Source organism: Siphateles boraxobius, unplaced genomic scaffold, assembly GCF_051911475.1.
Source record: "Siphateles boraxobius isolate OS27281-9 unplaced genomic scaffold, OSU_SipBor_1 13, whole genome shotgun sequence".
Classification (NCBI taxonomy): domain Eukaryota; kingdom Metazoa; phylum Chordata; class Actinopteri; order Cypriniformes; family Leuciscidae; genus Siphateles; species Siphateles boraxobius.
The window spans coordinates 23,232,275-23,257,500 of NW_027508733.1; the positions used below are offsets into that span (position 1 = coordinate 23,232,275).

At 38.2% G+C, this 25,226-nt stretch overlaps 1 protein-coding gene across 1 annotated transcript in view; it reads right to left on the reverse strand.

Annotated features, from left to right (window-relative positions):
* LOC143736094 (complement factor H-like) overlaps positions 1-25,226 on the reverse strand; it is a 44,654-nt gene that overhangs the window by 18,671 nt on the left and 757 nt on the right. Inside the window, exons 4-12 of the mRNA XM_077226677.1 lie at positions 25,070-25,146; positions 24,697-24,879; positions 24,412-24,579; positions 23,589-23,783; positions 23,340-23,513; positions 22,685-22,858; positions 22,351-22,527; positions 22,099-22,269; positions 21,792-21,971 (exon numbers count right to left, since the gene is read on the reverse strand). Of these exons, the coding sequence (XP_077082792.1) occupies positions 21,792-21,971; positions 22,099-22,269; positions 22,351-22,527; positions 22,685-22,858; positions 23,340-23,513; positions 23,589-23,783; positions 24,412-24,579; positions 24,697-24,879; positions 25,070-25,146 (1,499 nt within the window). The remainder of the gene's footprint in view (positions 1-21,791; positions 21,972-22,098; positions 22,270-22,350; positions 22,528-22,684; positions 22,859-23,339; positions 23,514-23,588; positions 23,784-24,411; positions 24,580-24,696; positions 24,880-25,069; positions 25,147-25,226) is intronic.

Genomic DNA, 25,226 nt, shown 5'->3' on the forward strand with positions numbered 1-25,226 from the left:
GGGAGGACGGACCAGGAGGGGCTTGGAGTGTTTGTTGGCTTGTGCTATTGTTGTTGCTGAGAAGTACTGACTTTGTGGTGGTTCGCTTGCTTGTTTTCCTAGTAGGAGTGTGTTTGCTCACTGAGGATTGTCTTACCTGATCTCAAACTGGCACCAGCCCGGAGAGAAGAGAAAAGGGAAGTACGTCACGTGACCTACATTGTACATACATGTAGAAGTACCATTGTTAGACACACTAGGGAAGGAGCGTGTGCAACTATATGTAACTTTTGTTTGGTTAGTTAGTGAAGTTTTAGTTATGGCGTTTTGGCGCTGAAGAATTCTTTATTTTCTTTTTTGTTTTCAGTGAGTTTCACGAGTTCACACTTACAAATGATCAGAGAATAAATGGTTATGCGTATTTGGCGTGCTGTCCGGGGGGAGGGCTCCGAGCTCGGAAATTGGGCCCGAACCCAGAGTACTCCCCATAAAGCAAAGTGAAAGAAGGACAGCGCCTGCTTAAAGACCCCCCGAAAAGAGCGCAGAGATTGGCGGGCTGGCATTTCAAGGAGAGCCTGGTTGTTTGGCTGGGAGAGCTCTCGCGGTGTCCGACAAGAGTTCAATGCTTACGGTGTCGGACGGGTAAGCATGGATGTTCGAACGGGAGGGTTCTTGTGGCAATGGTCACGGCATCGGAAAGGGTAAGCCTCACCAGTCAGGAAAGAGAAAAACATAGATGCTTGACTGGGAGGGTATCCTGTATTTGGGGGGGGGGGGGATGGGGGGGATGGGGGGGGGATACGTAGACGCGAACCAGCGTCCTTGGCAGAACCCCCCAAAGCCGACTGAAGGGGGTTCATCTGTGAACAGCTGGATGTCGATGGGGGAGGAAATTAGATCCTTATAGAAAAAGGATAGGCCGTTCCACTGTTTAAGGAAAGTTATCCATAGCCTGAGTTTGTCATGGCATGCTGGAGTTAGGGAAATGAGATCCTCTAGTGCGTGAACTGAAGACGCGAGAGAGAGGAGATTAGAAATGAAAGGGCGGCCTTGTGGAATAATGCGCATGGCAAAGTTTAAGTGGCAGAGCATGGATAGGAGTTCGCGTTTGGAACACTTTGAACTGTCTACAAGGGTAGTTGAGATGAGGATTATTCTATCGATTTTCTCCAAGGGCAGGGAGGCCTGGTATTTAACTGAATCTAGATTAATGCCAAGGAACTCGATGGATGTAGCGGGACCCATGTTTTTTTCCTGGGCGATGGGGATTCCGAGCTCGGAAAATACTCTTTTAACTGTGAGGATCTGGGCTGCTGGAATGGCGAATTTAAACTAGAATTTAATTTCTAAATTATTAGAAAATCGTCCAGCAGGTGAATAAGGTGAGGAATTGCGTAATTGTTTGACAAGATCCAGCAAATGGCTTCAGATAGCATGTCAAAAATTTTGGGGCTGCTTTTGCATCCAAAAGTTAAGCATACGGCGAAATAGAATTTCCCATGCCAGAACACTCCGAATAAGTGCCATGAATCCGGGTGGATGGGCATCACTTTAAAAGCCGAAGTGATGTCAATTTTTGCTAGCCAGGCACCCCGACCCACGATTTTTATCAGGTCGTCTGCGTGATCTACGTCGTGGTATTTGAGAGAAAATTCGTCAAGTGGGATCAGGCTGTTAATGCTTGGGAACAGGGATTTATGTGGAGCTGACAGATCGACTATGAGGCCTTTCTTACCTGAAAACTTTCTCGTAGCCACTCCAATGGGGCTAATGCGAAAAACTTTGAAAGGAAGCTCGTCAAAAGGGCCAATCATGAAGCCTGACTCGACTTCTTTTTTAATCAGGTTGTCTACCACGTCGGGCTCGGCGAGAGCCGATTGGAGATTATCGCAGATGATGTTTTGGGAGAGCGGACAAACCACTCCAGGTTTAAAACTGTGTTGTAGGCCAGACAGCAGATATTCAGTGAAGTCTGAGTCCGGGTGGTGAGCTAGTTCGATAGAAAGGCGAGAAATATTCAAGGGAGTCGATAAATAATAATAATAATAATAAATAATTTTTAGATTTTTTATTGACATCTTTAAAGACAGTGCATACAGGACGGGCATGAGCACCGCCACAGAAGCTACATATGTGCAAGTACCGACAACGCTGCCTGGTGCATTTGCCGATATTAAAATTTTTGCAAGGCTGTTTGCTGTCCGTAAGTGCTCTGGAGCTGAAATTAGCCTTATGTGGTTATGGGTTGCCAGTCGCCAGTCTTGGTGTGTAGCTGGTGGATTTGACTGGTGCTGTTTCCGGGCATGGGAAATGAGGGGTTAACTTGAGGGCACGATATTGTGGAATGTGCCACTGACCTGCAGACCGCGCAAAAAATATTCCTGCAGCCAAGAAAAAGGTGTAGGTCAGTGTCTAGTGCTCCTCAGTATGGGCATTGGTTCCACTGTGAAACCCTAACAGCGCATTTTGCTGAGAAGAGTTTATGATATGTGTAAAAGTGCCCTCCCCCGTAGGACAACTTAAGCTTGGCTATCAGCGCTAAATAGTCGTTCAGTTCGCGTCACCTATGAGGGAAGGCTGAGCAAATGATTTCTGTGAAGTGGCTGAAAGCGATTGAAAACTCCGAAAAAGAAATTAAACGTGATGAATGTGTATTTTGGTTTTTTAAAGTGACTGAAAAATCCCCGCAGTCTAACTGACGGTAAGAATCGGATACGGGAAGCAGAGAAAGTAAATGTGAAAGGTCTACATCCGCACCTGCCAGAATCTGTGCTCGGATGTTTTGAGTCACTGGGGGAGGCTCCAGAGCGACAGCGTTTGGTAGGACTGGCATCGGGGTAGCTGTGAAAAGAGAATATTGTGATTTGGCATTTAAGAGAGAGCTGTAAGGGAGAGAAGCCTGGGCTGCGACTATCGGCGGAGGCAGCCTCACGCTTAGGTCGGCCTGTGGGGCTCGAGAAGGGAAATTGAGAAAAGCATAAGGGGGAAAAGGAGGAAATGAATGAGAAGCCTGAGCTTGTGTTGCAAGCGGAGGCGGTCTCGCACTTGCTTGAGCTGCAGGCTACTGAAAATGGGAGGGGTTAGCAGTAATCGCAGGAAGATGGTGGAAAGTTTGAGCTTGCACCGCTAGCGGAGGCAGCCTCACGCTAACGTCTGCTACGGGAGCCGGAGGCCACTGCTGAGGAAAAGAGTTAGAAACAGCAGGAGGAAAAAACTGGGAGGCAGAGGGTGAGCCGGCGGGCTCAGCTGTGTATGGCGCTGCGGCGGTAAGCGCCGTCCTGAAAAGCTCAGCTGAAGCGGGAGGTGAGTGAGGTCTCGTGGCGGTGGAATCTGGAGCGCGACCCAGGCTCGCAGAAATCCTGGCGCCGCGAGCTGAAGTGCGCGGCAAACCGAATCTTGCACGGGAAGGTGGCGGAGTCGGGCGAGGCGAATTCGGGGCCTCACGAGAATTTCCCAGCCTGCTGGCCGCCTTGGAACCTGGGGTGGATTTAGGAGAGAGATTTGATGATTGCAAGGTAACGTATAAGTTGTATAGTTGCGATTTAGTCATCCTGCGCGAGGGCTGAATATCAGAGTTTATCAGCGCTTGTCTCAGACTCAAGACTGTTCACTTCCCAATTGGCGGAATCGTTGGTACGGCCGAACGATAGGAGGAAGCCGGCGAGGAAGCTGGAGTCCTCGCCGATGGAGGTGAGGGTAAACCTCAGCGTCTTGGCGTGCGAGGGGTTGCTTGCGCAGACCGGCGCCCGCGAGATGAAACCTGGGGCTCGGAGGCGGTATCAGGTGGAGAGGTTGTCCTGGGGCCAGCTGATGGCGCCGGAGGAACCGGAGCATGGTTAAGCTCGTCATCGGATGGTGAAAGATGCATTTGGGACATCGTAGAAAAGCGGTAAACCAAAAGCTGAAAACTGTCGAGGAATATGGGTGAGTCGACTGAGTATATTTATAGGCTTTACTCGTGCTGATTGAGTGGACCTGTTGATTATTGATTGCTGACAGCTGGCTGGAATGACTTGATTGTTTGATCATTAGAACGTGTTCCTCCCGAACCTTGTTACGTAATAAAACATCAATTAGAGAGTGGGGATTAGTAATTGAGTGTTTTGGTTTTGTTATTTTGTTTGTTTAGCACCGCTCGTTTTCTTTCTCTCTGTGGCTTATTCTTAATATCATTTTTTTTAATTATTATTATTTTTCCTAAGTTGTATATAGCTGTAAATAGGTTGATTTGTTTGTTTCCAATTATTCATTGTGTGTATTGAAAATAAAGCGAACCACCTGTTTGCAATAACTTGCTGTCAGTGATTCATTCGCCCACAATACTCCCCACCCAGAGATCAAAACTGTAGGAAAGTGTTTAAATTTTATTACGTACGTCTTCCTTATATCTCTAACCATCCGGAGACGTAACAATAGTGATTTCTATTTTAATATAATTATAACCTTTGATACTTTTTTCAGGATTCTGAGTTTAAGTTAAAAAAGAACAGCATTTATTTAAAATGGAAACCTTTTGTACCAATATACACTACCGTTCAAAAGTTTGGGGTCAGTTATTTTCTCTTTCTTTAAAAAAAAAGAAATTAATACTTTTATTCAGGAAGGATGTGCAAAATTGATCAAAAGTAATATAAAGACTTATAAAATAATTTCTATTTTAATTAAATGCTGTTTTTTATTTTAACTTTTTGTTCATCAAAAAAACATTAAGCAGCACAACTGTTTCCATCATTGATAAAAATCAGCTTATTAGAATGATTTCTGAAGGGTCATGTGACACTGAAGACTGTTATGGCTGATGAAAATTCATCTTTGCATCACAGAAATCAATTATATTTTATAGTATATTAAAATAGAAAACCATTATTTTAAATTATAATGATTTTTTTTCTGTTATTTTGATCAAATAAATGCAGGCTTGATGCGCAGAAAAGACTTCTTTAAAAAACATAAAAAAATAGTAATGTGTCCAAATATTTAACCAGTAGTACTGTACTATTATATACTATTGCAGCATAATTATCAAAAATGTTAATATAATAAAGTTCTTTCACGTCACCATTTTGCGTGTTCTAGTCAGCTTACACTTCACATAATAGACCTGTAGATGGCACCTGGGCTTCATTTAACCAAGTATGATAGTTTGATCAAATGGTAAACGGTGGATCAATATACATAGGCTAAATACAATCGACTTGAATAGTACTACTTACCATTAATGCGACTTTTGGTGCTGGTTTTGTGCTGTGCTTTGTAGTCAATTAACATCCATTGTTTCAACGATGCAGATTCAGATCGCTTCATAAATGTAAATTCGCCTGTAATGTAGCCTAATTTCGCCTGTCACTTGAAAGAAAAATACGGCTTCACTTCACATTGTCCGATGAAATTTTATTTTGTTGTGCACAGATGACGATTGACATGACAAACAGGCATCAATGAATTATGTAATATTTTAAAATATGTGGATTTTTTATTTATCGACACTCTACCTTTGATAATTGAAAAAAAGTTACAAAATTGTTTGGTTTATTTCTTCCTGCCGTCGAGCCATAGGTAGGCTATCCAAAAGAAAGAACCATATTTGTATCGAGAGCAGGTTCCCAAGTAGACTGTGGAATAGGTTATACGTTTACACTAGTGCATTTTCGTTTTGAAAAACGCATAACTTTTGCTATGGTTACACCTGCCGTCCACAGCACACTACTCCGAGTTTTAGACCCTCGAAAACAGAGACTGACCCCCTTCAGTCAAGTCCAAAGCTAGACACACGCAAGTGACGCAACCCATAGCAACGCGTTAGCAATGACGCCTCAGTTTGACGGATATCTAAAAAATAAATGTGAATTTAGGTTACTTAAGTTTTGTACACATTGTCATGTGCATTTTCTTTTATTAACCACAATATAATCATTGATATTTGTTTGAGAGGGGCACTTTTGATTAATTTAGAAAAAGGGCAGGTCCTCCCCTCTGCACGTGCCTTTTCCCCTGTTCTCTCTTTTTGCCATTTAACCTTAGCCCCAACATTTTTATGTGTGCAAAATGAACATCTTGATGCCGAACCGCTAGCTGATGCGACTGAACTAAAATCAACCAATCGTTGATGTAGTTCAGAATGCGGATGCCCTGAAGATGCAGTGGTGCCAGTGCTGCATCCACATATTTGATGAAAGTGTGGGGTGATAAAGCTAGACTGAATGGAAGAACCTGACATTGGTAAGCTTCGCCCCCGAAAGCTAACCTCAGGAATGAACTGCTATGTTTTCGGGCGGACACTGATATACAGCTATGGGCTCACCAGAGACCGGTGCTCCCTGAAGGGGAAATGGACACCGTATAATGAGGTGTTGACCACTTCCCCCAGCAGGGAACTACCCTCAGAGGTCTGGCGCCTCTTTTCCGCAGCCTTCTTGGCGATAATGATGGCCCTCAGATCCGTCTTACCCCTCAAAGGCTGCGGTTGAGAGCACCTTCCCGATCCCCCTTCTGTCTGGGGGGAGCTCGGGTAGCAACTCTGGTAGTAGTTTTTGTGCAGCACAGTGTGAGGAGCTGACTGCTCCCACTTAGCAGCTCCAGAGACTTCAGAGCAGCGGGGGAGAAGCTTCTGGAACACCTTCTTGCGGGCCTCCTGGAACCTCTGTGTTGACAGCGTCGATGTTTAATTTGGCAACAGCGCGAGTCGCAACCTCCACCAGCTCCTCACAGGCTGGAGAGTTAGGTGGCGAGTCCTCAACCTCTCCTGCCTTGATGCTTTCAACATACAACTCCTCAGAGCTGGATACTTGAAGCACCGGTGCCTCACCCAGTGAAGAGTAACTGTAAAGCGTGCTTCCAAACACTAATACCCCTTTTCCACCAACAAGAAGCAGGTGCTGGTTCAGAGCTAGAGCTAGTGCCGGTTCGGAGTTGGTTCAACTGACGAGCTTTCAAAGAACCGGTTTGCCTTTCCACAGGCTAGAGAGCCATCACAGAGCCAGATCTTACGTCACTGTATACATCTCATGTCACGCAACGCTGCTGCGGCACACACAAACACACTAGGCTTCTTCGAGATGGTTCGGCACTGTGAATCTCAAACTGCGAGAGCGATCCAAAAGCAGAAGGAGTCGTATGCTCTCCAAACACTGCCGCAGCTCCGATCAGTCCATGCCACTCCGATGCATCTCGAACAAGCCTTCCATCAACAATGGCGATCGTTGCGTTACTATTTATGGTCATGGCTTTGCAAACCTACACCGGTATCCAAACACGGCGAATCCAGCACGTTCGTGCAGCTCGCCGTAACTTGCATTAACGGAGATTACAATCGAGCTGCTGTTAGCACGATTAGCTGCTATTTTTAAAATGGCGGTCACAAGTTTCTGTTTGTCTTGTTAGTCACGGTAACCCCGCCCCCAGCCGCTGACGTAAGCGGTTCTTACTTCTAGACCAGCAATGATTTGGTGCTACTTAAGAACCACTTTTACTGGTTCGGAGCTGGTGCTTTGGTGGTCGAAAAACAAAGAACCGGTTTGAAACTAGGCTCTGGCTCCGAACCAGCATCAGCTCTGCCTTGGTGGAAAAGGGGTATGAGAGAAGGCACTGGATCTAGCAGGTGAGGGCAGAGATAAGGCCACACCCGTCTCTAGCCCCTCTGTTAGATCCTTCTGCGATCCCCATGATATTAGATCGCTGCTGTGCCTCGGCAGCAGCGGGACCTGCACCAAGGAGAACGGGAACCCGGGAAGCAGCATTGTGGAAACTGTTCATAAGTTACACAGCCAGCCCCCTCGAGTGCTGACTGTGCATGCTCCACTCACAAACAAACAACACAAAGATTGTGTGTATCCCCACCCATGATGTAGCGTAGGCAGAGATGAACACACAGTCTACACTGCTGTTTGCCCACTTTATATATATATATAAAAATGTAAATGGTAAATGGACTGCATTTATATAGTGCTTTCAACAGACCATGGCCACCAAAGTGCTTTACATATTGCCTCACATTCACTGATTCATACACCGACGGCGGTGTCAGTCATGCAAGGCGCCATCCAGCTCGTCGGGAGCAGCTGGGGTTAGGCATCTTGCTCATGGACACCTCGACACTTGGTCAGGTGGAACCGGGGATGGAACCACCAACCTTCCGGTTTGTAGACAACCTACATGAACCACTAAGCCACTGCCGTCCAGGTGCGTGCGTGCGTGCGTGCCGTGCGCGCACTTGTGTGTGTGTGTGTGTGTGTGTGTGTGTGACAACACACTTGCATGGCTGACAACCTCTTGTCTGTCTACCTATATATAACAATTTTTAGACAGACAACTCTAAATAAGACATTCAATTTCACATATAGCCCTTACTGAAGGCACAGAGGCTAGTGTTGTTTGGCCATGATTTATAGTTTCCTGGTTTGTGACGTCACCCACCTCTGACATCTCTTCACACCATTGGACTTATTTCACATGTGCTTCACGACACAATCACGCAGAGCGTTCCCACTGAAACTCCTCGCTGTCACAAAGTATTTTGACAAACGTCAGCATGATGTAACATGAAGTCAGACAGCATCTCTACCATTGGGAAATCTAATTCATTTATGTGAATCTGTGAACAATTATCTTTTTTTTTTTTTTTTTATCTAGCAAGATACAAAATAATTTTATAAAATAAAATATATAATTATGAAAGAAATGCACCAAAATATGAAATAATATTATAAAAGAGAAAATATAATATCAACCCATTAATATTAATTATTCAACATATTATTTTATCTTATAAAGAAAATATATCATATAAATTAAGCACCAAAACATTTATATCAGGCCGCCCAGCCACTTAAAAAGTTAAAAATAAAAGTTCCTTTATATTGGAATTTGGTTCTTTTTAAAAAGAATGTTAAAATGATCTTCACACTAAGAAAAAAGAAGGTTAAAAAGGTTTTAAGAACTCTTCAATTGAAGGTTCTTTGGGGAACCAAAAATGATTCTTCTGTGAAAAACAACTTTTGGACCCTTCATTTTTTTTTCAATACCGTCACGTGCAGTCCAATCCAATGAAATTACGTGATAATAAGTTACTTTAATTACGTTTAATGCATACAACTAGATTTAAAAGTATTTTTAAGAGCAGACCACTGATTTCTAAACTTTGTTTGTGTGTGTGTCTTGTATACCTACGTGAACATTTTTCAGCATGTGATTTAGTCCAATTATTATCCCTACATATGTAGGTGATTTTTAGTGGAGATGCATAGCCATGTTTGCAATTGTAGTCAAGTTTATCACCATCAGAGTAGTTGTCTTTCCTTGAGCTTTGAGAAACTTCTGCATTCTCCACCTCTGGGATCTTAGAGCAACCTGCCAGACAATTAGAAAATTAAATCATTGCTACATCATTACATCATCATTTCTGTATGTTATTCATTTAAAATAGAAATACCTTACCATTCGGTGTCGATGCATCAACACTAAAGCATATCCAAACACATAAAATAGCTAAACTTGATCTCATTTTCCCCAATCTGTTAGTTTGTTCACTCTAGGAGATGAAGAAACTACACGGTCTTTAACTTAGTTAATATTTGCCAGTTCTGGGCAGGACTTTTGTGTGCTCAATGATGTTTATATGGGATCATATAGGGGTATTTATATGTGAAAAAGATGTCATGTCTGTTTTGTAAAAACAACAACAACAACAACAACAACAACAACAACAACAACAACAACAATAATAATAATAATAATAATAATAATGAAACAGATATAGAATGAGATTTAAAAGTCTGAACACTCATGATATATATAATTGTAATATTATATAATATATAAAAGCAAAAAAATAGGTGTGGTGATGGCGCAGTGGATAAGACACATGCCTTTGGTGTGAGAGACCCGGGTTCGAATCCACTGTGAGACACCAATGTGTCCCTGAGCAAGACACTTAACACCTAGTTGCTCCAGAGGCGTGCGACCTCTGACATACATAGCAATTGTAAGTCGCTTTGGATAAAAGCGTCTGCTAAATGAATAAATATAAATGTAAATCATCAGCAATTATCAACACTAATTGTGAAAAAGTGAAAACTGAATAAAAAACAGAGAAGAGAACATAAATTATTTTATTTAAGGACAGCATTGCAAACCTATCAATTTAGTTTAATTTAGTTTTTGTCCTTATTTTTCATTTTTTCCTCAATATTTCAGTTTATTTTTTAGAAATTAGAGTTTGAATTTATTCATACACGTGAGCTTAGAATTATACAGTTCTATCTCCGTTTAGGGTAGTTCTGAGATATTGAGCATCAAAGTTTTTCAAATCCCTGCTGTTTTGTGAGATGGAACCTTTTTATTTTATTAATAACTGCTAACAAAATATTTTTTTTTACAAAAATAACACCACACAGGCATTAATAAACACCTAATGGATAAGATTATGTCAAAAACTCAATTTCGACCAAAAGTGGAGATAGAACCATATAATTCTAAGCGCACGCAATGTAAAAAAAAAAATCAAAATCCGAGATCACAAAAAAATACTTTTTTCGCAATAACAACCACTTGAGGGAGTTGTGTAATGTTTCTTTCCTGTGTGTGATGTACTCCAGCTTCAAAACATTGACAAATGTGAGCTTAGGACCCTTAGGAACTGATGTGGTGCTGTCATAACAAATTTTACACACTTAGCAAATTGAACCACTGCAAAGCAAATACTCTGTGCAAACATGCTTTTTACGGGAAGATCAAATACAAATATCCTGGAATTGATGTTTTTGAAGGTAGATGAAGCAAGACCTTGGACAAAATAAGATCAGTCGGTTGGACCTTCTGCAATTTTGCAATGTATTGATATCTGACCTCTTCTGAGCAAATCATGCAAGGCAGATTGTTTAAAATAATTTCGATTAAATAACACATTTTCTCTCCTGTTTCTGTCACAAGAGCTGCCCTTTTTCATGTTTCATATACGGCATAAATGAGAGTGAAAAAAACATAAAAAATTTGCTTTTTACATATAATATAATAAGTTTCAGATATTGATGAACTTTAATATTATTAAACTGTTCTGACTTATATAATCCTTGTGAAGGAATTTTTCATGTAATCATAACTAACATTTATTTTTCTTGCAGGATTAACATTTTTTTGGTTTTGAAAAGTGAATGTCCCCAAAAATTAGGACAAAGTGTGTCGGAATCCTGTCTGAATTACAAAGAGGGAAACAAAATTAGAAAGCTGTCTAAATACATAACCTCGTGACTTGAAAAAAAAAACTGAAGTAATCAAGAAATCCAATTTGCTTCTACCTATAACAGAGGAGGTTTAGCTGAATTATATTATGATCAACAATCATTTAAGAGTAAAATCATGTAATGAATCACGTCACCTTTGTCATGCTCCTATTCTAAAAAAAATTATATTTTTGCACCGTGATTTTTATAGTTTCCAACATCTCAGTTTGCTTCTCCATTACTAGACAATGGGTTGTTATGTATGTGGAGCAGGTTGTTGGATAATGCATGTGTATTGGTTAAAATGTATTTAGATGAGGGGCTTTCAAGCTTTTTAATGCCAAAGACCATCAGATAAAGATGCCCTTGCAAGGGACTCCCTTCCTAAATTATGAAGACAGCTTTATATTACTAATATAGCTTCTATAAGTAAATACATTGGGAGAAAATAGTTGTATGTAATAAATAAATAAATACCAAACTTTATTCTTTTAAAGCTTTATTTTGAAGCAGTGTTAACACAATGTCATATTACTGTAATATAAGCAAGTAGATTTAAGCATCAAGCTAGCATTTGTGTGTGTGTAGGCTATGTGTGTGTGTGTGTGTGTGTGTGTGTGTGTGTGTGTGTGTGTGTGTGTGTGTGTGTGTGTGTGTGTGTGTGTGTGTGTGTGTGTGTGTGTGTAGCTCCTGCAGCAACATTTCTGTCCATCTCATTCACATCTGTGGGATCATCAGATCTTAAAATGCACATATGTAGACCAGGAAATCAAATTTTTCTCTGCTAATTTAACTAAATCTTGTACAGAGTGTTTATCTGTGGGTTTTGAAGGTCCAAATGTCACTAAACATTCAAGAAGACAGCAGATTTTTGCATTTAAATCCATTTCCAGCCCTGACAGTCTACGGAGGTCAAACTAAATAAAGCTGAAGACTCTTTCTGTCTGCAAATATTTGTTGACAAGAGCTGCCTCAAAAATGAAACGTGTCAGATGGGATGCAAGTGGGCCTTTTGAAAACCTGAGTTTGAAAAATAAAAAAAACACTACAAACTTAATTTGTATCTCTAGCAACCTTGAAAGGTTTACGTAATGAAAATAAAAATACTGTAAATGATGTGTGCTATGACATCAGTAGTAGCTTATTAGAGGCAAAATTATATTTAGCTCAAACTCTTTTACGCTAGTTAAATACATATTTAAATAAAATTGAATTTAAAAAGACAGCAAACTAATAGTTTGAATGTTAAGCTTTATTCTGAAGCAGTTACAGTTTTTGAACTATGGCTCCATTTCTCAAAACTCTACACACAAAACCACAAACACACACAAGATGCAAGATGATAGGAGTTTGTCACATGTAAGCAACATTTACACTGTATAACTCATCAGTTGTGCATACATACTGTATATACAGTTATGGAACTGATCTAAATCAACACTGAACTGACTTGAGCTGAATAATGACTATTTGCTTGTTAGAGATGCTTTACAGCAGAATTAGAATGTGTTGCTATTGTGAAGCTGCTGTGAAACAATATAATTGTATAAAGCGTTTTAGAAATAAAGTTGACTTTCTGACTGGCTTGCATGCATATGTGATCAATTTATGTAAAAGTGTTTTCACACATGATCATTGTTTAATCGGGAAATGATTGTGGCCTTTAAATGGCAGTGTTTTCTAAATGAAACACAAGAGTTGTTTTAAATGATGTGTATAATGTAGAGAACTGTTTGGAGTTTTGCAAAAAGTTTGTTTTACAAATGCAAACTGAGTATAAGGCATATAGTGTGCTTGCAGTTGTGCAGACTTGATCTGAAGATTCAGTACATGAGTGAATGGTTGCACTGAGTGGGCTTTAAGTTACACTTTTAGTGTGTAAGGAATTTAAAAAAAAATCTGTAACATCTGTCATATTACTCTAACATGAGCAAGTAAATTGAAGCATCAAGCAAGTCTGTGTGTGTGTGTGTGTGTGTGTGTGTGTGTGTGTGTGTGTGTGTGTGTGTGTGTGTGTGTGTGTGTGTGTGTGTGTGTGTGTGTGTGTGTGTGTGTGTGTGTGTGTGTTGCTCTGCAGCAGCGTGTCTGTCCAACTTCCTTCAGATCTGTGGGATAATCAGATCATAATAAAGAAAACTAGAATAAATGCAGTGTTACTTGTGGACATTACTGTTGTTTTTCATCAGTTTACACTTCATTACAGGATCTTTATCCCATTCTAATTTTGCACTGCAAAATAAACTGAAAACAGAAAATAAATTATTGTTAATCAAATGTGGTTAGTACATTATCAAAATGTTTAGTTTTTACCTGTGTTTTACTCCAACTTTCTTTCAATGTATGTCTTACTGAACTGAAAAAACAAACAAACAAACAAACAAACAAACAAACAAACAAACAAAAAAGCATTTAATTTTCAATAATATCAATAAAAAAGGGTTCAATTTTTTAAAAATTCAGTAAGGATGCATTAAATTGACCAAAAGTGACAGTAAAGAGATTTGTAATGGTACAAAACATTTTCTATTTTAAATAAACTCTGTTCTTTGAAACTTTCTCTTTAGTTTAGCTCTCCGTAAAATAAAACATAAAAACCTCAACAGAAGTATATTATTAATTATTATCAGGAGGATAAAGATTGATTGATTGAAAACTTTATTAATCCCGATAGGGAAACTGGTTTGCCACCAACCATACAACCATCAAACACAATACACAACTAACAGACAAATAAACAATTCTGCATTAGGAGACTAATAAACCCAGATTAGGAGACACAATTTGAGAAAAAGATTCAAGTTCATAGTTGAAAAATATACAAAATGAACACTATAAAAGACAAGAATAATTTTCAACAATTAACAGTCTTCGTTAAAATATCTAACCGCTGCGGGAACAAAAGACCTTCTCGTGCGCTCACTAGACCACCGAGGCATTACCAAACGCTCACTAAAAGAGCTTCTAAGTCCTTTGAACAAATTGTGTAGTGGATGGCCTTCAAAAAGCAGGACAATTTTTAATTCCGAACTATTCCTCTTCTCCACAGTAACCTCTTATACATCTGGGTTAAGACCAATAACTGAACCAGCTCTCTTTATCAGCTTATTTATTCTATTTTTGTCCTCAACAACAGATATACTGCCCCCCCCCCCCCAGCAAAGTACAGCATAAAAAAGAACACTAGCTAAAATCCCTTGATAAAAAACATTTAAGAGCTTTGTGCTGATGTTGAATGATCTGAGTTTTCTCAAAAAGAACAGTCTCGACTGAGCCTTCTTCATTAGGACATTAGTGTTCTCTTTCCAGTTTAAATTTTCATCCAGATGTACACCTAAAAATGTATATGACTGCACAATTTCAATCAACTGATCATTATTTGTAACTGAAAGGACCTTCTCTTTTTTCTTTCTAAAATCAATCACAAGTTCTTTAGTCTTCCCTACGTTCAGTTTCAAAAAGTTTGACTCACACCAGCTGTAAAAAGACTGAACCTCCCTCCTGTACGCAAGATCATCCCCCTGGTTAAGTAGACCCACTAAAGCAGTGTCATCGGAAAAATTTTGTAACCAGCAAGTTGGTTGACTATGCCTATAGTCAACAGTATAAAGTGAAAACAAAATACTGTAGAGCATTTAAAGTGAAATAACAATAAAGTGAACAATAAACTGAAATAACAAAATACAAAGATGAGCCTAGATCAGCTGCAAACCTGATGACATCAGCTAATTAACAATGAAAATACACAAACACAGAAATAGTGTAATATACAATACATGATTGGCTTATGTAAAATATGCCCACAATTTCAGAGACAGATCACGACACGATTTTTGCTTTACTGTGAGGAAATTGTATATGTTAAATAATTTGCACAAACTGTAACATTAATATGAGCACATACCAGCACACAGTGGTTTTGGTGTCCATCCATCTCGTGTGCATGTGGCCTCTGCTGACATTTGATCATATCCAGACATGCAATAGTAAGATATTCTTGCTCCTAATTTCAGATCAGTGAAGTAAATATACGGCCTTGACACACTCTGGTCATCTGGAACTTCACATCTAACTTCTGAAACAAGATTTACATTATTTTACAGTAATAACATGCAATAGGGATGGGCATGATTAATCGACGATCGATTATTGATCATTAAGAATTTCGTCGATCACGTTCATTTGTTATCGATTATCATTAAACTAATGCTGCTGCGTTGCGTAGTGTGAGTGGAAAGTGAACGTGTTCCCCGGGCTGGTTGGTCAAGTTAGCGCGGAGGTACCTGTGCATCCCGGCAACGTCAGTCCCCTCAGAGCGGGTGTTTTCAGCGGCTGGACTGAAGCCTTGTTTACACTCGACGCGTCCGCACGAGCGCGGCAAAAATGACGTCATTGCGGTATTCGGTGTTTCACAGGCGAGCGCGTCGAGTATAAACGCCTCATCTGTTTGGGGAGGTGCGCGCGCAGTCTGCGGAGACTCGCGCTGCAGAGCCAGGCGAAAGTGTAAACGAGGCTTGACGGTCAGGTTGCGGTCGCGCCTGACCTCAGATCATGTCATCAACATGCTTATCTTTCTCAACAAAAATCAGTAGACTGGTGTAGAAGTTGTATGTGAGTTACTAGTTATTTTTTATGAGGCTTTAAGTAGCCTAGCCGAATTGATTGTTACAGTATGTAGGCTAATTAATCTCTCTCACCCTCTTTCTCGACTCCATTCTTGGATAGTTTTGAGTTACATTTTGACAAAACCTGTCAGATCTAAGTATTATTACGTTTTTGGTTAAGTTATTGTTTAACATGATTTTTTTTATTATTTATTATTTTGGAACAAACGACGGTCTCTGTTTAAGAACGCCAACTCGCAGCTGCAGGTTCCGTTGCTTTCGAGCACCGCAGCGCATATATCTTCAAGTTTAGCCTAACCGAACGTCCAGTTTTACTGCCACAAGTTGATCATCTTGTAATAAAGACCTAATCGAGGCAAAACGCGCTGTATTTTTGTATTTTCATTGCATTTTTAATTTATAAAAATAAATAATGAATTTGAATATAAAAATATGAATGATTAATCGATAGTCGATCGTTAATTCTCCCGACGATCGACTAAGAAAATTTAATCGAATGCCCATCCCTAACATGCAATAAGTTCAGCACAAAATTCTGAAGTGTTTCTCTATAATCTTACAGTAAACTCAAATCAATTTTAAGTCATTTTTCAAGATTTAGGCATTTTAATTAATAGTAAAATTCCATTAAATTCAATTGAAAAATCCTTACATATTATTCATATTATGAATTAAGAATTGTATATGATTTAAAAAAACAGATAAATATTAATAAAACATTTTGTTTAAATCTTAAACTTAATTTTTGTTTTTTCATTTTTAAATGCATGAATACGAATCACATAAACTAAATGATCCATTTCCTTATTCCATTAATATTTCTACAAAATGTTTTATTAAGCTCTATTTTTTTCTACTCATTTAAAATTCTTTATTCACAATATGAATAATATCTTCGATGTCAATTATCAAATAGTTATTAAAAAGTTAAATAATTTTCACAAACTGTAACATTAAACTGAGCACATACATAAATTGAGTTATCATCGTGAAGATATAAAATCATTTGAATATTGAAAAAGCTATAGTATCTGTAATATACGTTACTGTATCATACCCGTGCATTGACGTATGCCTGTCCATTCTCTCCGGGAATTGCAGAAGATTTCTACGGGCTGTTCTGGTTCAAACCCACGATTACATTTATATTGTATTCTTGAATTGACGTAGTATGTTCTCTGATCTCCCACAATCTCTGCATTTGGGATGTTTGGTGCTGCACACATGTTTACTGTAAACAAATATTCATCAAATTAATTAGAATTCATAATTATGATAATGATTAATTTGCACAAACTGTAACATTAATATGAGCACATACCAGCACACAGTGGTTTTGGTGTCCATCCGTCTCGTGTGCATGTGGCCTCTGCTGACATTTGATCATATCCAGACATGCAAGAGTAATATCTTTTTACTCCCAATTTCAGATCTCCTCTGAAGTAAGAGTCCGGCTCAAACACATGCTGGTCACGTGGAACTTCACATCTAATATCTGAAACAAGATTTACAATATTTTAATAACATGCAATAAGTTCAGCACCAAATACAGAAGTGTTTCTCTATCTTAAACATTTTTTAAGCCCTTTTCCAGATTTATGCATTTAAAATATTTTTTAAAATTCCATCAAACTGAATTGAATTATCCTATGAATTAAGAATTTTAAATCATAAAAACCCCTAGAGCTTAATAACACATTTTGTATAAATCTTAAACTTAAATTTATTCATATTTTTTTTAATTTATGAATACAAATCGTATAAACTAAATGATATATTTCATTATTCCATTAACATTTATACAAAATGTTTTATTAAGCTCTATTTGTATTACTCATTTAAATTCTTAATTCAGAATACTAATAATATGTTCTATAATATCAATTTAAAAAAGTGTTAAATTTCATCAAGGATATAACTAAATGTTTTCCTTTTTAAATTCAGTAAGGATGCATTAAATTGATGAAAAGTAATAGTAAAGACCTTTCTAATGATATAAAACATTTTCTATTTTATATAAACTCTATTCTTTTGAACTTTCTATTCAGTTTAGCTGTCGGTAACTGACATGAAACCTCCACAAAAGAGGTCTATAATATCAGATTCATTATTATCAGGATGATAAAGATGAGTCTAGATCAGCTGCAGACAAACCTGATGACCTCAACTAATTAACTTAGGAATGAAACGCTCTCTCTCTCTCTCTCTCTCTCTCTCTCTCTCTCTCTCTCTCTCTCTCTCTCTCTCTCTCTCTCTCTCTCTCTCTCTCTCTCTCTCTCTCTCTCTCTCTCTCACACACACACACACGCACACACACAGTTCGATCGCGCCCGCGCCTCTCCCTCTCTCGAGCGCGAACACAGGCCCCGTCCACACTACTGCGTTTTCGTTTAAAAACGGAGAATTAAAACGAAAACGATCTCCGTCCACACCAGCGTTTTAGCTGCGTATTAGAATTGATCTCCGTCCACATTAAAACGACTGAAAACTCGGATCACGTGACCATTCTCCAACACTGTGCATGCGCGTGCCGGTGTAAACAGGAAACGGATGGACTATTCCTCATATTTGATGAGGAAGCAAGTAACGTTAGCTACCTCTGCAAAGATTAGAAAATGTCGAAGACCAGAGATTTCTTTTCATGGACCGCCGCTGCACACGGGAATTGTCATAGATCGCTCGAATAATAGTTTGCCTCCGGCGCATGTAGGCAGTTATAGCATTGTAAAATGCAGAATTTGCTTGCACAACAGCTGCTAACAAAGACATCAAAGTCAGTAACGCTTGTAATTCGTTATCCATGTTGCACTCACTAACATCAGCTACGTAGTCCAGGATGTTTTTGTTTGTTTTCTTCCGGTGACGGGACATGTGATGGGTGGCTGACGAATCAGGGAAGGATACGTCATGGGTGATGACACCCAATCATAGAGCCGAGCGTGACCTTCTACGTCATCGTTTCTAAACTCCTCCGTTTTGTCCCGTCTACACTAAAACGCCCTCCGGAGATTCAAAACGAAAAACGGAGCTGCAGCGTTTCTAAACTTCTCCGTTTTGGGTCTTCGTTTTTCCCGTTTTAGTGTGGACGGGAGGTGCAAACGTAGCAAAAGGTCTCCGTTTTTAAACGAAAACGCAGTAGTGGACGGGGCCACACACAGTTCAGCATCGCAATATTGACATCGCAGTCTGTTCAATATGCTGCGTTCAGACCAAACGCGAATTGAGCGAATTTTATCGCTACTTAGAGTTTTATTTATTTTTATACCGTGTATTCTACGTGTAAATTCGTGCACCGAACCGTGGGGCCCGTACCGAGTCGGTTCAATACGAATACATGTACCGTTCCACCCCTACCTTGTATTACATTACACTGTAGGTCCATGTAGCTAATAATAGCCTATATAACAAATATAAAATCAGAAAGATTTATCACATGCACACACACCAGTTATGTTTAGACTACTTAATATAATAATCCTAATTGTATTTTTTATTTCCCCAGTTGTAACCTGGTTTCATTGCTGTGATATCTGAGAGGAATTGGAATTGCTTAGCTAATCAAATGATCGATCTCCTAACTGGCACTGTATTGTGTGTTGTAACGTAACGGCGACCATCAGTAAACGTTATTGATAGGCTACAAACAATTTATATTTTTTATTAAGCTGTATGTCTTTACAAAAATCTAAAATAGGCTAATCAAAGGGAAGAGTGCTCTTACAAATCACGAGCGAGCGATTTGACCGCTGATTTTGGATAACGTAATAGACTCGCTGTTTTTGCTGATGCTGGATCGTCTTTAGCATACACTGCATTCATTAAAAATGCAACTAAGTTAAACGTGTGTTTAACTACACCTGGGGAAACTCACTTCACCTTCACAGTTCAGCATTGCAATATTGCCCCCCTTGCCCCCCCTGTAGATCCGCCCCTGCACAAACGCATAAAAATGTACAGATATAGTGCCATATACAATACATTAACTGTATTTAAAATGTGCCCAAAATTTCACAGACAGATTACAACACGATTTTTGCTTTGCTGTGAGGAAACAGTTTCAAAACCTTTCAGAATCCATTTATTAGAATTCAAATTATATGTTAAATAATTTGCACAAACAGTAACATTAATATGAGCACATACCAGCACACAGAGGTTTTGGTGTCCATCCGTCTCGTGTGCATGTGGCCTCTGCTGACATTTGATCATACATGCAATAGTAAGATATTCTTGCTCCTAATTTCAGATCTCCTCTGAAGTAAGAGTCCGGGTCAAACACATGCTGGCCACGTGGAACTTCACATCTAATATCTGAAACAAGATTTACAATATTTTAATAACATGCAATAAGTTCAGCACCAAATACAGAAGTGTTTCTCTATCTTAAACATTTTTTAAGCCCTTTTCCAGATTTATGCATTTAAAATATTTTTTAAAATTCCATCAAACTGAATTGAATTATCCTATGAATTAAGAATTTTAAATCATAAAAACCCCTAGAGCTTAATAACACATTTTGTATAAATCTTAAACTTAAATTTATTCATATTTTTTTTAATTTATGAATACAAATCGTATAAACTAAATGATATATTTCATTATTCCATTAACATTTATACAAAATGTTTTATTAAGCTCTATTTGTATTACTCATTTAAATTCTTAATTCAGAATACTAATAATATGTTCTATAATATAAATTTAAAAAAGTGTTAAATTTCATCAAGGATATAACTAAATGTTTTCCTTTTTAAATTCAGTAAGGATGCATTAAATTGATGAAAAGTAATAGTAAAGACCTTTCTAATGATATAAAACATTTTCTATTTTATATAAACTCTATTCTTTTGAACTTTCTATTCAGTTTAGCTGTCGGTAACTGACATGAAACCTCCACAAAAGAGGTCTATAATATCAGATTCATTATTATCAGGATGATAAAGATGAGTCTAGATCAGCTGCAGACAAACCTGATGACCTCAACTAATTAACTTAGGAATGAAACGCTCTCTCTCTCTCTCTCTCTCTCTCTCTCTCTCTCTCTCTCTCTCTCTCTCTCTCTCTCTCTCTCTCTCTCTCTCTCTCTCACACACACACACACACAGTTCAATCGCGCCCGAACCCCCCTCTCTCTCTCTCTCTCTCTCTCTCTCTCTCTCTCTCTCTCTCTCTCTCTCTCTCTCTCTCACACACACACACACACAGTTCAATCGCGCCCGAACCCCCCTCTCTCTCTCTCTCTCTCTCTCTCTCTCTCTCTCTCTCTCTCTCTCTCTCTCTCTCTCTCTCTCTCTCTCTCTCTCTCTCTCTCTCACACACACACACACGCACACACACAGTTCGATCGCGCCCGCGCCTCTCCCTCTCTCGCGCGCGTACACACACAGTTCAGCATTGCAATATTGCCCCCCCTGTAGATCCGCCCCTGCACAAACGCATAAAAATTTACATAAATAGTGCCATATACAATACATTAACTGTATTTAAAATGTGCCCAAAATTTCACAGACAGATTACAACACGATTTTTGCTTTGCTGTGAGGAAACAGTTTCAAAACCTTTCAGAATCCATTTATTAGAATTCAAATTATGTTAAATAATTTGCACAAACTGTAACATTAATATGAGCACATACCAGCACACAGAGGTTTTGGTGTCCATATTTTTCCCAGAAGAGAAAAACAAGTGAATTTTTAAATAATATAAAACTGATGATGTTTAACATTATAATATCATATTAATCCAGAGAAAAAGTGGCAAAATTCAATTTCAGATTTCAACAGGGTCTTCAAAGCAAATTGATTGAACAATAGTTGTCATCGCTATACCACAAAATTGTATGTGGACTTGATGCTATTCCTCATGATTTTCAAATATACGAGTAGGCCTATCTTTCTTGATTTTCATCAACAACAATGTTTTGTTTTCTAATCTGTTAAAAGAAGTTTTAAATCATAACCAATCAAAATCTTACCTTCACATGTTGGTGTTTCTTCCCAAGTTCCATTGCGGCAGACAACTGTATTTGTCCCATTCATTGAGAATGAGCTTCGACATTCGTATGTTACACTTGATTCATGTGCATAAAATTCTTCAGGTTTAGAAGTTATGAGTGCATTTTCCACTTTTAGAGGAATTTTACAATGCACACCCACTAAAGAAGAAAAGAAGCAATTTATGGAAATTCATGAACTGAGATTAACATTGTCAACAGATTCTATTGTCCACAATATACTGTCGCTTTTCCTCACAAACATGCAATAAGAGTTTGAGAAGCTCACCCTCACAAACTGGTTTCTCCCATGTACCTCTGACACATGTTATGAAGCGTGGAGTTGATATGAACCCTGCATCACATACAAATTCTGTTATGTCTCCATCACGAAAGGTCTCTTTTGTTTGCTTTAGTTTTCCATGGTGAACACTGGGAAAAGCACCACATTCTCCCTCAGCTGTAAAGACAGAAAACATGAAGCACATTTCAGTTCACTATCATTCGTCTAACACCTGAGACTGACAATAATAAAACTCACGAATGCACCGAGGTTCTTCAGTCCAAGAGCCTTCGATGCATGTCGCTGAATCCCACCAGTTCCCAGTGAAGGGTTTATAACCCGTGTTGCAGGAGTAAAAGATTTCTTCCTCATTGGAGGGGTGGCTGTATATCAACCCGTTTTCCACGGATACATCACGGCACGATTTCTGCTTTGCTGTGAGGAAACAGTTTAAATACTTCAAAGTTCTAATCTCATATGTTATAATTTTTGACATTACATTACTTTAAACAAATATTCATCATTAATTATAATTCATATTATATGATAATGATTCATTTGCACAAACTGTAACATTAATATGAGCACATACCAGCACACAGTGGTTTTGGTGTCCATCCGTCTCGTGTGCATGTGGCCTCTGCTGACATTTGATCATATCCAGACATGCAATAGTAAGATCTTTTTACTCCCAATTTCAGATCTCCTCTGAAGTAATATCCTGGGCTAGACACATACTGGTCACGTGGAACTTCACATCTAATATCTGAAACAAGATTTAAAATATTTGACAGTAATAACATGCAATAAGTTCAGTACGAAATTCTAAAGTGTTTATCTATAATCTTACACTCATTTTTCAAGATTTTGGCATTTCAATTAATAGTAAAATTCCATCAAATTGAATAATCCTTAGACTTTATTCATATTATGAAATAAGAATTTTAAATGATTAAAAAACCTGAGCTTAATAAAACCTTTTGTATAAATCTTAAACTTAAATTTAAACATATTATTTTTTTTAAATGTATGAATACGAATCACAAAATAAATTATTAATTTCCTTAATCCATTAATATTTTTACAAAATGTTAAGCTTCAAAAGTTAAATACTTCAAAGTTCTAATCTCATATGTTATCATTTTTGATATTACATTACTGTAAACAAATATTCATCATTAATTATAATTCATATTATATGATAATGATTCATTTGCACAAACTGTAACATTAATATGAGCACATACCAGCACACAGTGGTTTTGGTGTCCATCCGTCTCGTGTGCATGTGGCCTCTGCTGACATTTGATCATATCCAGACATGCAATAGTAAGATCTTTTTACTCCCAATTTATTATCTCCCCAGAAGTAATATCCTGGACTAGACACATACTGGTCACGTGGAACTTCACATCTAATTTCTGAAACAAGATTTACATTATTTTAAGAACATGCATTTAGTTCAGAAATGCAGAAGTGTTTCTCTATAATCTTACCCGCACAAACAGGCTCATAATCCCACTGTCCATTCTCTCCACATGTAAATGATTTGATGTTTTCTTTTGTTTGAAAGAACCAGTGTTTTTCAGTGCAGGTGATCTCCACACTTTCTCCAGCTCTGAAAATAGTTTTTCCCTCCGGTTTGATCTTTGTTACTCCAAATGTGGCGGATTTAAGTTCACAAGTTACTTCTGTACAAAACATAATTAAAAGACAAAACAACAAAAAATTGTGAAACAGATCTGTGGATTTGCATGCTGTTTCTTTTGCAGGAGACAATTCTGACAATAAAATGGAAAAATTAAATTCCACATTTTCCATGAATAGAGTGTTGTCCCCATGTAAGAATTAGAGGCGCATTTTATATTTTAAGAACCTTTATAAATATTTGTTAAACTATCATCTGAAGACAAAGCTAGCGTGAAAAGTATCTAGTTTCAAATGTCTGTATTTACCCTTTAAGTTCTTTACCTTCTCGACAATCCAAATTATAAAACATTCCCACTATTTTTAAATAGTCAATTGAATTGATAATCATTGTAGTAAGTATAATTATTAGCTCATTTTGTACTTACCAAATAATAATGTTTAGCTGCCTCAAAAAAAAGAAAGAAAAAAAAAGACAAACACAAACAAAACACCCTTACAATTAAAACCTTGAAATCAACACCGGTTGGACCCTTTCTACAGCATGACTGGAAATTGGAAGTAAATAATCTTGATCTGTTTTCTCAGGTTTTACAAATATTGAACTAAGATCAAACTAAAAAAAAAATCTAAATAAGATCAAACTAATATTTTCTTGAAATATACATTTACCATCACATTCCGGGTTCAGAGTCCAGCCAAATTTAGCACATTTGGGGGTTCCCTCTCTAGGCTTGAACCCTGGTGAACATCTGTATTTTAATATGGCATCTTTCTTGTATTCTTGCATTTTCTCAACAACATAACCATTTGATATGTCTGGTGCTGTGCATGTTATCTCTGTGTGAAAAGCAAGGGAAAGAGGAATAGTTAAATTGGTGCTTTGAATAAAGCTCAGAAATCTGTAATCATTGGGCGAAGATACAAACAAACAAACAAATAAACGATGTAATGAACCTTTGCACTTTGGAACAGAGTCACTCCATTCGCCCGTCTCTGTGCAGTGAATGTCACTACTTCCGTCTATCTTTTTGTCAATAGATACACACTCAAAGTGAATAACATCTCCATAACTTCCCTCCTCTGTGTTGCCCGATGCAGTCACACCCTCATCTGTGCGAATGGCTTGACATGTCACAGCTAGGCAATAAAATATAACAACAAATTAAAAATAAAATAACCAACAAACTAATCACTCAACAAATTATTTTAGTTATAATTCTCTTGTCATGAGTCACTATAGTTCCGAAGTTTATGACTGAGAGAAAATCAAAAGAAATCAAAAATATCAAAAGACAAAAAAGAAAACTAGTTACTCTAGAAAGCGTACCTTCACAGATAGGGAGAGTATTGTCCCATCCTTGAGCTCTGCAGGTACGCTGATTGATTCTGCTCGTCATTTCAAACCTGTGAACACAAGTACAAGTGCACTCTTTTTACAAGTACAAGGAGTGTTAAACTGAAAAGGATAGTATGCATGTCCTACA